Source organism: Corythoichthys intestinalis, chromosome 19, assembly GCF_030265065.1.
Source record: "Corythoichthys intestinalis isolate RoL2023-P3 chromosome 19, ASM3026506v1, whole genome shotgun sequence".
Lineage (NCBI taxonomy): Eukaryota > Metazoa > Chordata > Actinopteri > Syngnathiformes > Syngnathidae > Corythoichthys > Corythoichthys intestinalis.
The window spans coordinates 40,262,051-40,274,460 of record NC_080413.1 but is presented as its reverse complement, the minus strand read 5'-3'; the positions used below and the strand labels follow the sequence as shown (position 1 = coordinate 40,274,460).

Below are 12,410 nucleotides of genomic sequence, written 5' to 3'. Positions count from 1 at the left end.
CAACCGTTAAAGTTGTTAAAATTGCTCCCGTTATTCCATAATTTCCCTTTTGTCTACTTTCGACGTGAAAGTTTTAAAACTATTTTAAAGATAGATTCAAGTCAATATTTTACCGATTTAGGAGTATTTTAGATAAAAAGTTCATTAGGTTCGCTTAGAAGGTTCGCTACAACAGCCTTGCAGGGAAGTATACTGCTTTAAGATGGCGGCCGTTTACTAACGCCCGCGTCTCGCTTTTTGTAGATGTGCTGCTAACGCTACCGAATCTATAGTGCATCTAGTCCTATATAAATGATATCTACCATAACATTATGTGGCTGTACTTTGTAGCAGCTTTTCGGCAGCAGTCAAGTATGTTGTTGTGTTTTTTTTATCTCGTGGCATGAGTTGAGCTAGAGCCGTGAGTTGAGCATTGGCATTACCCGAGGGGCCGGGTAATGAGAAGCATGATGTTTAGCTACTCTCGCTTCGTTCCTCATTGCGTCCCGAAGACCGCGCGGCGCGCTGAGTGTGTTGTACTTCTGCTTTACTTCGCATATTTCAATAATCGGAATTTGGATGTTTGTGAATTGTTCTCGAATCTTCCACAGCCGAATCGCGAATAATCCAAGAATCGGAAATTTTGCACACCTCTAGTAAGTACGCGATAATATCTCATTACAATCGTGGCGTCTTTAATTCTGCTCTCGCGTGCTTTCGCCTCCAGTTGGGGTTTTGCTGTTTAAAAAAAAAAAGTTTTAAACATGCCCTCCTGTTCAAAGTTTTTCTTCCCCAGAAAATTGAGATTTTAAGTTTTCCAATGATATATCACACGTGCATATCAGACAATTTTGAAATTTGGCCAAATTGGGTGTCTCAGAGCGGAACTTCAAGTCACTTGAGTGTTTTCCGCCATTTATATAATGGCATGAAAGCACATAAATAAATGGGGTTCTCCAAGCATGATGCTATTCTGTTTGCCCTAATCTCCCACCAACAGTAGCCATGATACTAAACAGGATATGTGAAACATAAAATGGACACATTAATTATTAGTTCTTTACCTCGATAAAAGCAAAGATCATGGCCGTCTCACATGTCTGAATCTGCTGTTGTGTCTGACTGAGTTTTCTAGCCAAAAACTCCCACTTCTCCTGCAACAAGGTAGCTACATATATACAAGACAGCAAAAAGAATAAGTCAGATAGACAGGACAACAAAAATGACAACTAATGACTCGACCACGACTTACCGTTTGAGTTCCCTTGCAACACTTTAGTGAGGTCAGATTTGCAGACGTGGTCCATGAGTTTGAGTAGGTCACGCCAACGCTTCTCTCTGAAGCATGTTTGCAGATGACCTAGAAACGTTTGGTTTTGCTCCCTGGAGTAAGTCTGGGAGAAAAGGTCCTCAAAGGTCTCCCACAAGGGGAGTAAGATCTGCCTGTGATCTACTGGCTTGTACCTGTTTCAGGCAGACATAAAATGATGTTACCTCCTGTGAGTCATGAAAAGTGATAATAGAGCAGGCGTCCCCAAACTATTTTACAAAGGGCTGCAGGGTTGAAGGATTTCATTCTAACTGAGCAAGAACACTCTTTTTGAACAATCATGCGTCTTAAAGAGATCCTTGATCTTAAAGACATGTAGGCTCTAATAAACCATAATTGTTCTCTTGTGCTAAAATACGTTGTGAGAAACACATAAATGTGAAATCAATGGCAATATTTTATAATATTTAGTACATATTTTGACCGAGAGTTGGCGCCATGTTTTGCGGGCTCGGAATGATGACGTAATTGGGACGTTTCAAATTGTGTACAACAATTGTGTATTGCTGCCTAAACTTGCTAAGTAAAATGCCACAATGTGCTGCTTTTGGATGCAATTCCAGTCAAATGGAAATAAGGGGAGTAATGTGAGTCTCCACAGATTTCCTAATGACAAGAAGAGGTGAAAGGTTTGGGAAAATGCCTGTAGACTGACAAAACTTCCCAAAGACCCAAGGCTTTGTTCTTGCCATTTTTCTCCTACCGCGTTGGAGGCTTTTAGTTGCCGACAACTTATGAAAGAGCTCACCGGAGCGGTTGCATATAAGCGGAGACTAAAATCAAATGCTGTTCCAACTATTTTCTCTCACATGAAGCCTCAACACACTCAGATAGCGAGTGAAATGCGCGCAATAAAGCGCCAAAGACAAACTGCTGGCTGCTCTCTTTAGCAGGCAAGCCGCTCCTGTCGCTACAGTGGTATGCAAACCTTCGGGCGTACCGCTAGTCACAGAGGAAGCTACTAATTCACCTCTACTGTCAGTTCATCAGGCAGTAAGTGTGTCTGTTCAGTATTCACCTAATTTGAGTGATGCTGCCACTCAAACTGATCCAGACACGTCCGATGCAGCGATACAGTGGCCAGTTGATGTGCACCGAGCACTTAATATGGACCACCCTTATGTAGCTAAATGTGGTGCGTTGAATGTTCAAGACATGGAGGACACTCGATCCAGATGACGAATTAAAAGTGCCTGTGACACGAAAAAGCATGTTTATTTCATAATACACGTGGTATTTTATGCCCCTGAATGATATGGGCCGCTTGGATGTGTGTGGAAGCGATCGCTATTTTTATTTAGTTTTTTGAATCCCACGCCATGAAAATGGGTGACTTCCGGCTTCGGTCTTGCATTGAGGAGGAGGGCGCTGTGACGTGTACGGTAGAAGACGTCCTCTTCACGCTACAGTGTACTGTTGTGTATGAGGACGAAGGAATCAGCTGATTTTGCGGATTAATACGTTTATTTTTCGCATCACGCCAGCCAAACAGCTACAGAAAAATCATTCTGTATGAGGGAGAGGCGTATGCGCCTTTTTAGTTTCAAAAGGTTCCCATTCACCGCGGATATTTACTGTGGGACCATTGGACTTACGAGGAAGTGAGTAAACATCTTGTTTTGTATTATGTCAAATACGAATACAGCGATTACAAAGTAAACACTACAAACTTCCTTTAAATGAAGGACTACTTACGTTTGATCATTGATAGGCATGTAAAAAGCTCTCCTAATGCTCATTAGCAGCAGCACGTTAGCTGCACAACAACTCCAGCCACCCTCCTCCGGGGAACGAACTGTAAATTGCTCTCCGCCGGGCGGTTTGCCGATCCGCGAACGCAATCAACAACCGGGTCGTCATGTCAAATAATCCAGGATAGTTATGTGTGATTTTTCCGCTTCGAAGACTTTGAAACATCACTCGGTTCGGGTTAGCATGTCGGCTAGCTGTCACGCCTTCTGGTTTGTTTACATTCTCCGAAGCCGGGGAAGGGAAATGACATATGTCCGATTTAGGTGTCATAAAATATCGTTCGGGAGGTGCGACAGTAAAGGTGAAGTCGACAGTTTTGACCATCATGGAGTAATTTTGCCATGTCGTCCTGAATAAATGCATTTTTATTATTTCATATTCCATTCAGACTGTTATTTGTCATGACCATGCCATTTATTTAGCAATTGGGGAAAATACTTGGATAAAAAGAATATCCTGTAAAAATATTGAAGTAAAGAGACAGAAACAATGACATTTTGCTGCTCTCTTCGCCGCGTTTTCCTCGTTGTGAATAGTTCCCCCTCGACGGGCTGACTGGTCCTTCTCAAGCCATTTATATGGCTGTTGGGGAAAATACTTGGATAAAAAGAATATCCTGTAAAAATATTGAAGTAAAGAGACAGAAACAATGACATTTTGCCGCTCTCTTCGTCGCGTTTTCCTCATTGTGAATAGTTCCCCCTCGACGGGCTGACTGGTCCTTCTCAAGCCATTTATATAGCTATTGGGGAAAATACTTGGATAAAAAGAATATCCTGTAAAAATATTGGAGTAGAGAGACTGAAACAATGACATTTTGCAGCTCTCTTCGTCGCGTTTTCCTCGTTCTGAATAATTCCCCCTCAATGGGCTGAATAGTAAAACCAATGAGCCCAGTCTACCGCTGACGTCATCCACCTGTTGGGGACGCTAAAGCCCTATAATGGTAGGCATGGCTAACCGGCAGATTAAAAGACTAATTTCTCGTCATCTGTGCTTTGCTAAATTGTTGTATACAGTCGAATCGTTTCAAAATATGATTCACATAATAATGCCATTTAAGACTTTTTTTCTTGTGTCATATGCTCTTTAATGAGGACATACACGACTCCGATCCTGACTATCACACGTGTGCATTCATTGTTTTATTACCTTCACTGTACTGTACTGTACTGTATGTAAAGCACATGACAGCTCTGGATGCTAACAATCTACATAATTATACTGGAATAAGTTTGATCACGCAATAGCTCAACTTGAAGATTTGCTAACAAAAACCGGAGTTCTCAACAGCATACACTCTCTCGCTCCATTGTCATTGAGACGCACTTGCCGCGAGTACATCACCAGTTTTGCCCAACTCTTGTCTTATCAGGTATTTCCTGCTCTGCATTTTGCCTTTGCTGCTCGTCTTGTGAACGACCGACAGTGCTGTCCTGCTCTTCACTTTTCCGATCTGGTTAAAATTGGTAGGGCAGAACTGACGACATGTTGGGGTAGCTAACGAGTGACACGCTGGAAGTTTGGCAACGGGCCCGGTGACGTCACCGCACTGCGACGTCAACAAGAATGGCGACCTTTCACTTGAAATAATTTTACAAATGTTATTAAAATGAAAACATTAAGAGGGGTTTTAATATCAAATTATTATAACTCATACTAACATTTATATTTTAAGAAATACTTGTCTTAAAGCTCGAGGATCCCTTTAAAAGTGTAAACAGTCGTTTGCAGTCAGATCCTGCTCGTTTCAGTAGAACCTCATTGGTTAAACTGTGTCTATATGAGCAATACTTATTACATGACCATATTAAGCCAAAAAAAGCTAAACTTACTGATTGCTGATTTTGGAATCACACAGGGAGATCACAAAAAATAGCAACATTGTAAAGTAATTTTGAAATCATATTCCTTGGTGGGAAATGGTTGCGTCTGCAATCGTGTAAGCTTACCCGCCAAGGAGGTCAGCAGGGTCACTCTGTTGGTTCATGTTAACAACCATCAACCGATGTCCTAGAAGAAATGCACAACACAACCTGTGTAAAAAATTGTCTGATGACTAATGGCAAACATAATACCAGGGTCCCCAATTAGCCCGCAAACTAACAGGAATAGCCAGCCTATTATTATTGAAAAATGTAGGCATAAAAATTGTGGTTTTATACGGAACCGATTAATAGCTATCGACTCACAATTATGTAGCACGTTGTTTTGAATTACTAGGATGGTGTTTGCAAGAGTAAAGAAAAGCCTTCAGAACTCCTCCAAATAAAAGATGCTTATGTGCTTGATTAATGCAACCTATATTGGAATTAGTGCTGCAACAAAATCGATTAAATCGAGTAATTCGATTAGAAAAAAAAAACAACTCAAATTTTGCTGCTTCGATGATTCGTTGAATTAGATTGGCGTTGTCATGATTTGTTTTGATTATATTTAGTTTATTGACAGTGAATACGACATCTCCTCTAACATGGTTGAATCCAGCTGCCCTCTGTTAAGAACAACATAAGGTATGTTTTTGTTTGAGCGAATATGTTTATTTCTGGATTGGTAATTAAGAGGTACATATTGCAGTTTTTTTGTGGTAATATGAGTTTTAAAGATTTAAGAGCATTGTCAAAAAATGTTAGCATTTTATTGCATTTAAGCTAGCAGACCTTTGCTATGCAAGTTGGCCAATTGCTCTTTTCTTGTACTTAGATCCTCATTTTGGTCTTTTAAAAGAGCAATCTTAGCAAGCCAACTTAAATGTTATTACAAGCAAAGGAACTGGTTTCTTTGTTTTACATTTCCTAAAATTCATTCTGCAAGAAATATAAAATGTTTGTAATTCAATTACTCGATTATTCGAACTAATCGACATATTAATAGCAATATGACGAGCATCACGCTTTTGGTTCAAAATTACAGTCGAGACTCGATTTCATAGCATGATGAATCAGACTGCAAAGTTAAAAGTAGGTCATGGCCTGGCTTTTTTTTTTCCTATATATGGATGTATTAACTTTCATTATTGCTAACGGATATACGAAATAACAGTACAGTAAATATGTATTTTTGACACTCGACTCAACATTGTAACATTCCAAGTGAAATACATATAATTCCTCATCTGAAAATATTAAAACCAGATGAATAATTTTTAATATAACAATTCGAGAAAGTTTGCGTTGGAACAGTTTCTTACATGGCACTTGTTAACCTTCGTTTTGGTACAAAATAAGTAAAATGCTAAAAAGATGATTGCTTGACTTCCAGTTAATGGCGCAACCATCGATGGCCAAAAGCATAAAACTGGAAGAAAATGGCTGCTTTGGTTAAGGCCATGTCTACACCAAGCAGGTCTATTTAAAACTAGTGATGCACGATAATGCATTTTTCAACCGATACCGATAACCGATAATTTCCTCCTCATTCCAACCGATAACCGATAATGTCAAGCCGATAATTCTATTAAAAGATTTATGTAAAATTTTAAAGTATACACAAAAGAAAATATTACTGTGCAAAAATATAATTTATTGCTCTTTTTTTCAACACAATGTATGAACAAGTCGTCAATTCAAACATCTAAATAATGACAGATTGTCTGACATTGTGTAATGGTAAACCTTTGGCAACAATTACTTACAGAGTAAATACCTAAGTTGCACAAAAATGCGTTTAAAAGTAAGCCATTCCTAACATATATAACATTAATCCGCTGCAAAACACACCTCCTTAAAACTAGTCAGTTTTAAGTGTAAATCTATTGGCAATAAGTGAAATTATCTGCCATCGCTTCAAGTGTATTTCTCTCAGATTTCTTGGAAGAAAAATAGCTAGCTGAAAATAATCTTAACAGCCTTGTTTTAAGCAATACATTATTATACTTAATCCTAAAAAAAAAAAAAAAAAACGAAGGAAAGATTTTGAATAATATTTGTGGCTACAGAATATTGATTTAAGAATTTGATTATCTACTGTGACTGTAATTGAGCAAAGAAATAAGTTAAATAATTTGAAAAGTGATTGCTAATGTTATATGCTTTGTTGCACACTGTGAAAATGATTACCTCAAAAGAGCGAGATGTCATGTACCCATTCTGCAGCGCTTTGTTTACATTTGCCGCTTTCACGACATTTGCGTTACAGCAGCTAAACTGCTACACGGCAGTACTATTTGGATGGAGTTTGCGCTCGCATCCGTGTGCGTGTTGTTTTGTGCCTGAGTTTTATTAAGCCGAAAATAAAGGCAGCGTTACAAAGTCATCTGACCGCTCGTCATTTCACATTCTGAATGCATTATTGACTGGCTGACTTCGTTTTCTCCATGTTTAAATTATCTTATAACCACTGTGCCGTCATGATAAGCTTGCTTACCGGACATCACTTTTTCAGGAAGAATGGTGGTCGTATAAACTGCATTATTTCTTTTATCTAGGGCTTTGGTTCTCGTGTCATTAAGGTAAAAAAAAACTGTCTCGTCTCGGCGGCAGCTACATTCGTACCGGATAATCCGCCCGGCCGGTTCGCCGCGGCGTATTCGGGTCCTGGCTCTGCTCGCACGCCGTGGAGGAACGCTCGAGAAACCGGGGTGTTCGCCGGAGGTCCAGAGGCCGGGGAACCGGGCTCGGCCCGCCCCGCCTATGACGAGGCGGCGGCGGCCTGCCGGACTGGCCAAAGCAGCGGGCTCCGTCGGAATTTACCACCCGCCTTGGGCTGCATTCCCAAACAGCCCGACTCTGTATTGTCACAAGCCCTGTAGTTTAGCTTAGTGTTTACAATAGCTTTAGCATTCCTGCTAGCAGCAGCCTCGTATATGTTCCAAAATTCTTTGTGATGCAGTTTTAAATGGCTGCTGGGTTAGTGGTTTTGAATGAGGACGCGTTCTTTCTGCCTCGTGGAACTTGTACGGTACATGTTTCGCAGATGGCGAGAGCGTCGTTTTTTTAGTAACAGCCGCCATAATATTCTACTATTTCTTGTCTTGTAACTCCACCTCCTCAACCCCTCCTCCCTCAGGGGCTTCAGAGAGGGGAGGGGTTGAGGAGGCGGCGTGCTGAATTCTTCGGTTGAGCACATTTGGAGGCAAAATCAAGTATATAATTATCGGATTGCATTATCGGTTGAATTTTTTTATTATCTGGATTATCTGTGTGACGTCATAATTGCCATTATCGGCCGATAATTATCGGTGACCGATATTATCGTGTATCTTTATTTAAAACCAAGGATCCTGCCCTAATATGTCCGGAAAAAAATAATTTAGTCCACACCAGCACGTTTGTAAAAGAAAAAAAAGCTTCCACAGCCAAGCGCATTAATTCATTCTTAAGTACATTCATAACAATGCGTGAAAAATAATGGTCCATCATACCTCGATCCTTCGCATGTGTTCCTTATGATGAAGCACTGCAAGAGTTTGTATATACAGTGGGGCAAATAAGTACTTAGTCAACCAACTGTGCAAGTTCTCCTACTTGAAAAGATCAGAGAGGCCTGTAATTGTCAACATGGGTAAACCTCAATCCTGAGAGACAGAATGTGGAAAAAAACCACAGAAAATCACACTGATTTTTAAAGAATTTATTTGCAAATCATGGTAGAAAATAAGTATTTGGTCAATACAAAAAGTTAATTTCAATACTTTGTTATTTACCCTTTCTTGGCAATAACGGAGGCCAAACGTTTTCTGGAACTCTTCACAAGCTTTTCACACACTGTTGCTGGTAATTTGGCCCATTCCTCCATGCAGATCTCCTCTAGAACAGTAATGTTTTGGGGCTGTCGTTGGGCAACACGGACTTTCAATTCCCTCCACAGATTTTCGATGGGGTTGAGATCTGGAGACTGGCTAGGCCACTACAGGAGCTTGAAATGCTTCTTACGATGCCACTCCTTTGTTGCCCTGGCTGTGTATTCAGGATCATTGTCATGCTGAAAGACCCGGCCACGTCTCATCTTCAATGCCCTTGCTGATGGAAGGAGATTTTCACTCAAAATCTCTCGATACATGGCCCCATTCATTCTTTCCTTTACAAAGATCAGTCGTCCTGGTCCCTTTGCAGAAAAACAGCCCCAAAGCATTATGTTTCCACCCCCATGCTTCACAGTGGGTATGGTGTTCTTCGGATACAATTCAGTATTCTTTCTCCTCCAAACACCAGAACCTGTGTTTCTAACAAAAAGTTCTATTTTGGTTTCATCTGACCATAACACATTCTCCCAGTCCTCTTCTGGATAATCCAATTGCTCTCTCGCGAACCGCAGAGGGGCCAGGACGTGTACTTTCTTCAGCAGGGGGACACGTCTGGCAATGCAGGAATTGAACCCCTGGCGGCGCATTGTGTTACTGATAGTAGCCTTTGTTGCTGTGGTCCCAGCTCTCTGTAGGTCATTCACTAGGTCCCCCCGTGTGGTTCTGGGATTTTTGCTCACCGTTCTTGTTATCATTTTGATGCCACGGGGTGAGATCTTGCATGGAGCCCCAGATCGAGGGAGATTATCAGTGGTCTGGTACGTCTTCCATTTTCTAATAATTGCTCCCACAGTTGATTTCTTTAGACCAAGTGTTTTGCTTATTGCAGATTCAGTCTTCCCAGCCTGGTGCAGGGCTAAAAATTTGTCTCTGGTGTCCTTCGACAGCTCTTTGGTCTTGGCCATAGTGGAGTTTGGAGTGTGACTGACTGAGTTTGTGGACAGGTGTCTTTTATACCGATAATGAGTTAAAACAGGTGCCATTAATACAGGTAACAAGTGGAGCCTTGTTAGACCTCGTTAGAAGAAGTTAGACCTCTTTGACAGCCAGAAATCTTGCTTGTTTGTAGGTGACCAAATACTTATTTTTTACTCTAATTTGAAAATGAATTCTTTAAAAATCAAACAATGTGATTTTCTGTTTTGTTTTTTCCCCCCCACATTCTGTCTCTCATGGTTGAGGTTTACCCATGTTGACAATTACAGACCTCTATAATCTTTTCAAGTAGGAGAACTTGCACAATTGGTGGTTGACTAAATTTTTATTTGCCCCACTGTAAATGGAAGCAAAAACCACCTGTCTAATTTACTCCAAATGTTAACATTGGTCTCATGGGACCAATGGGGCAAATGGGTAGGGACAAAGTTTGTCACATTCTGTGACGTTTTCACAGTTCAATCTTTGGTTATCAGTGTCCACATGATGGTGCTACAAAAGCAGAATTCGCCCATCTTCACATTGGACGGAGTTTTTAGGAACATTCATTTAAATGTGCGTGTGCTTGCCAGACTGTAGAAAAACTCCCTTCTTTTTGAAAAATACCCTGCGTGTAGACATGGCCTTAATTTATGATGAAAAGTAGAGATGTCCCGATCCAATCACGTGATCGGAAATCAGGCTGATCACGCTATTTTTCAGAGGATCCAAATCGGCTGAAAAGCAATGCAGCCTCTTGTTTGATACTTAAAGTTAACGATGATAAACAGGTTTGTAGCTTTGATCTTGCCAGAGAAGGGTGGTAACCCTACGATCAAAGGCACACATATGTCAATCAAACTTGCTCAAGTGTGCTGTAGCAACTCATTGTGGAAGTGAAAGGCTGTTCTTAGCAGCGTGAGCAGACTTGAGTGGACTCATTCAATGAAGCATTTAACAAAGACAAGCATTTTTATGTTATTCTTGTTTTAAATTAACATTATGAAGGTGGCACGGTGGGACAGTAACAACACGTTTGGAACTTTTTTTTCCGGTATGGGATCGGGACTCTGTATCAGCAGATTGTCAAAATCAGGTGGCTCAGACTCAGGTGCATAAACGTGTGATCGAGACATCCCAAGTATGTAAAATATAAATATATAAAAATATTTTCCTATATCTAGTGGTTCGTATGTGGGTTAAAATTGCATATGTAACTGATGCAACAGCAAGATGGATACGCAAAATGCGAATATCCAACCAACACGTCACAAACCTTTGACATACACCACTATTGTTTTCGCAAAACAGATGCATGCAAAGCAAATGTGGACAACAGAGCTGCAAGAATGCAGAGAGGTAGCGTATGTTATTCTTTCAAAACAATTCTACTCTTATAGAGCGTAACGGTTTCACCTGTGATTCTGGCCAGGTGTTGTACAGTGGTGGTTTTTCCAGTCCCGGTCTCTCCCACTAACAGAACTGGCTCCAGTTTACCAATGCACACAGCCAGTCGCTCCAGAAGAACAGCAGCTGGCCGAGTAGCAGCAAATGTCGGGTCATCACTGCTAATGAAGAAAAAAAAACTCAAATCAAATGTAGTCACATTAGAAATGATCCCAAAGCTGGATTGTTCAGTGATTTGTTTTGGCATTTAAAAATGCAAAGTAAAAAAAACAACAACAATTTTTTTTATTTATTTATTTTTTAAAACCAAGATCCATATTTAACTCATTCAGACTCAACGACGTGTTTTTATGTTTTTGTTGTTTTTTCAATGGGAAGGGTGTAGCAATTTCAAAAATGATTTTTCCACATCTGTAGACAAGGGTAAATCATTGGCAGCCATTAAAAGTGGTAGACGGTGGAACTGAGAGGATTAGGAGTACTGACTGAGTAAAGATCTTTTCTGTTGTTTTTGACCAGATGTAAAAGATAGGGCAGTAAAATTCATTTTAGTTTGCATGCGACAATTTCATCTCCAAACTCAAACTTTGTTTTCTGGATTTTTACATTAAAAAAACATTTGTATTTTATCATGGTTTTGAGCGATTTCAACTAGGAGGGATTAGACCGAGGTATAGAATCCACACTGATCAGTCAACAAAAATCATAGTAAATAACAATTACATAACAATGCCTCAGGATAATACCTCAGGATATGAAAAGAATTGGTTTCAGAGTGGCTTTCATGTCATTACTTTTTCCCCAAATAGTGAATCGCTAACCTAACCCTATACTAAAACACAACATCAAATTTGTTATGTCCACTGATTGCCTGTCTTTATTCGTAATGCTTTGTCGTTTCTAAGTTTAACTAGTTTGCTAGGATACAGCTCATTCTACAGACGTTATCACATGACTACTCGAGCTCAGCGCAAATAGGGAGTGCTAAAAGATGAGCAAACTTCGGCACCCATTGCTTACTACTTCTTCTCGCGGTTGGTGCCTTTTAAATTGTTTTAGTTACATGAGCATTGCGAAGCACAGTGTGGTGTATGTATTTTGTTTGCTTACATTTATCGTCAAACAGTTACATTTTTGCATTGTTGCAGGCGGGTATGATCTATTGTAATATGTTTTACCTTTGGTATGAAGAATATTTGTTCGTAATATGACATGGAAAAAAAGCTATGAAAACATTTCTGTAAAATGAATTTTTAGTGTGCCGAAGCTTTCGTATTTCGAGAT

The 12,410-nt window shown here is 40.1% G+C and overlaps 1 protein-coding gene across 2 annotated transcripts in view; it reads right to left on the bottom strand.

Annotated features, from left to right (window-relative positions):
- Window positions 1–12,410, bottom strand: part of mdn1 (midasin AAA ATPase 1) — a 218,421-nt gene that overhangs the window by 157,447 nt on the left and 48,564 nt on the right. Inside the window, exons 14-17 of one of the 2 annotated variants that reach the window (XM_057822299.1) lie at window positions 11,136–11,287; window positions 5,014–5,074; window positions 1,232–1,443; window positions 1,044–1,147 (exon numbers count right to left, since the gene is read on the bottom strand). In XM_057822299.1, coding sequence (XP_057678282.1) covers window positions 1,044–1,147; window positions 1,232–1,443; window positions 5,014–5,074; window positions 11,136–11,287 — 529 coding nt within the window. The remainder of the gene's footprint in view (window positions 1–1,043; window positions 1,148–1,231; window positions 1,444–5,013; window positions 5,075–11,135; window positions 11,288–12,410) is intronic. The other variant, XM_057822300.1, reaches the window with a different exon arrangement.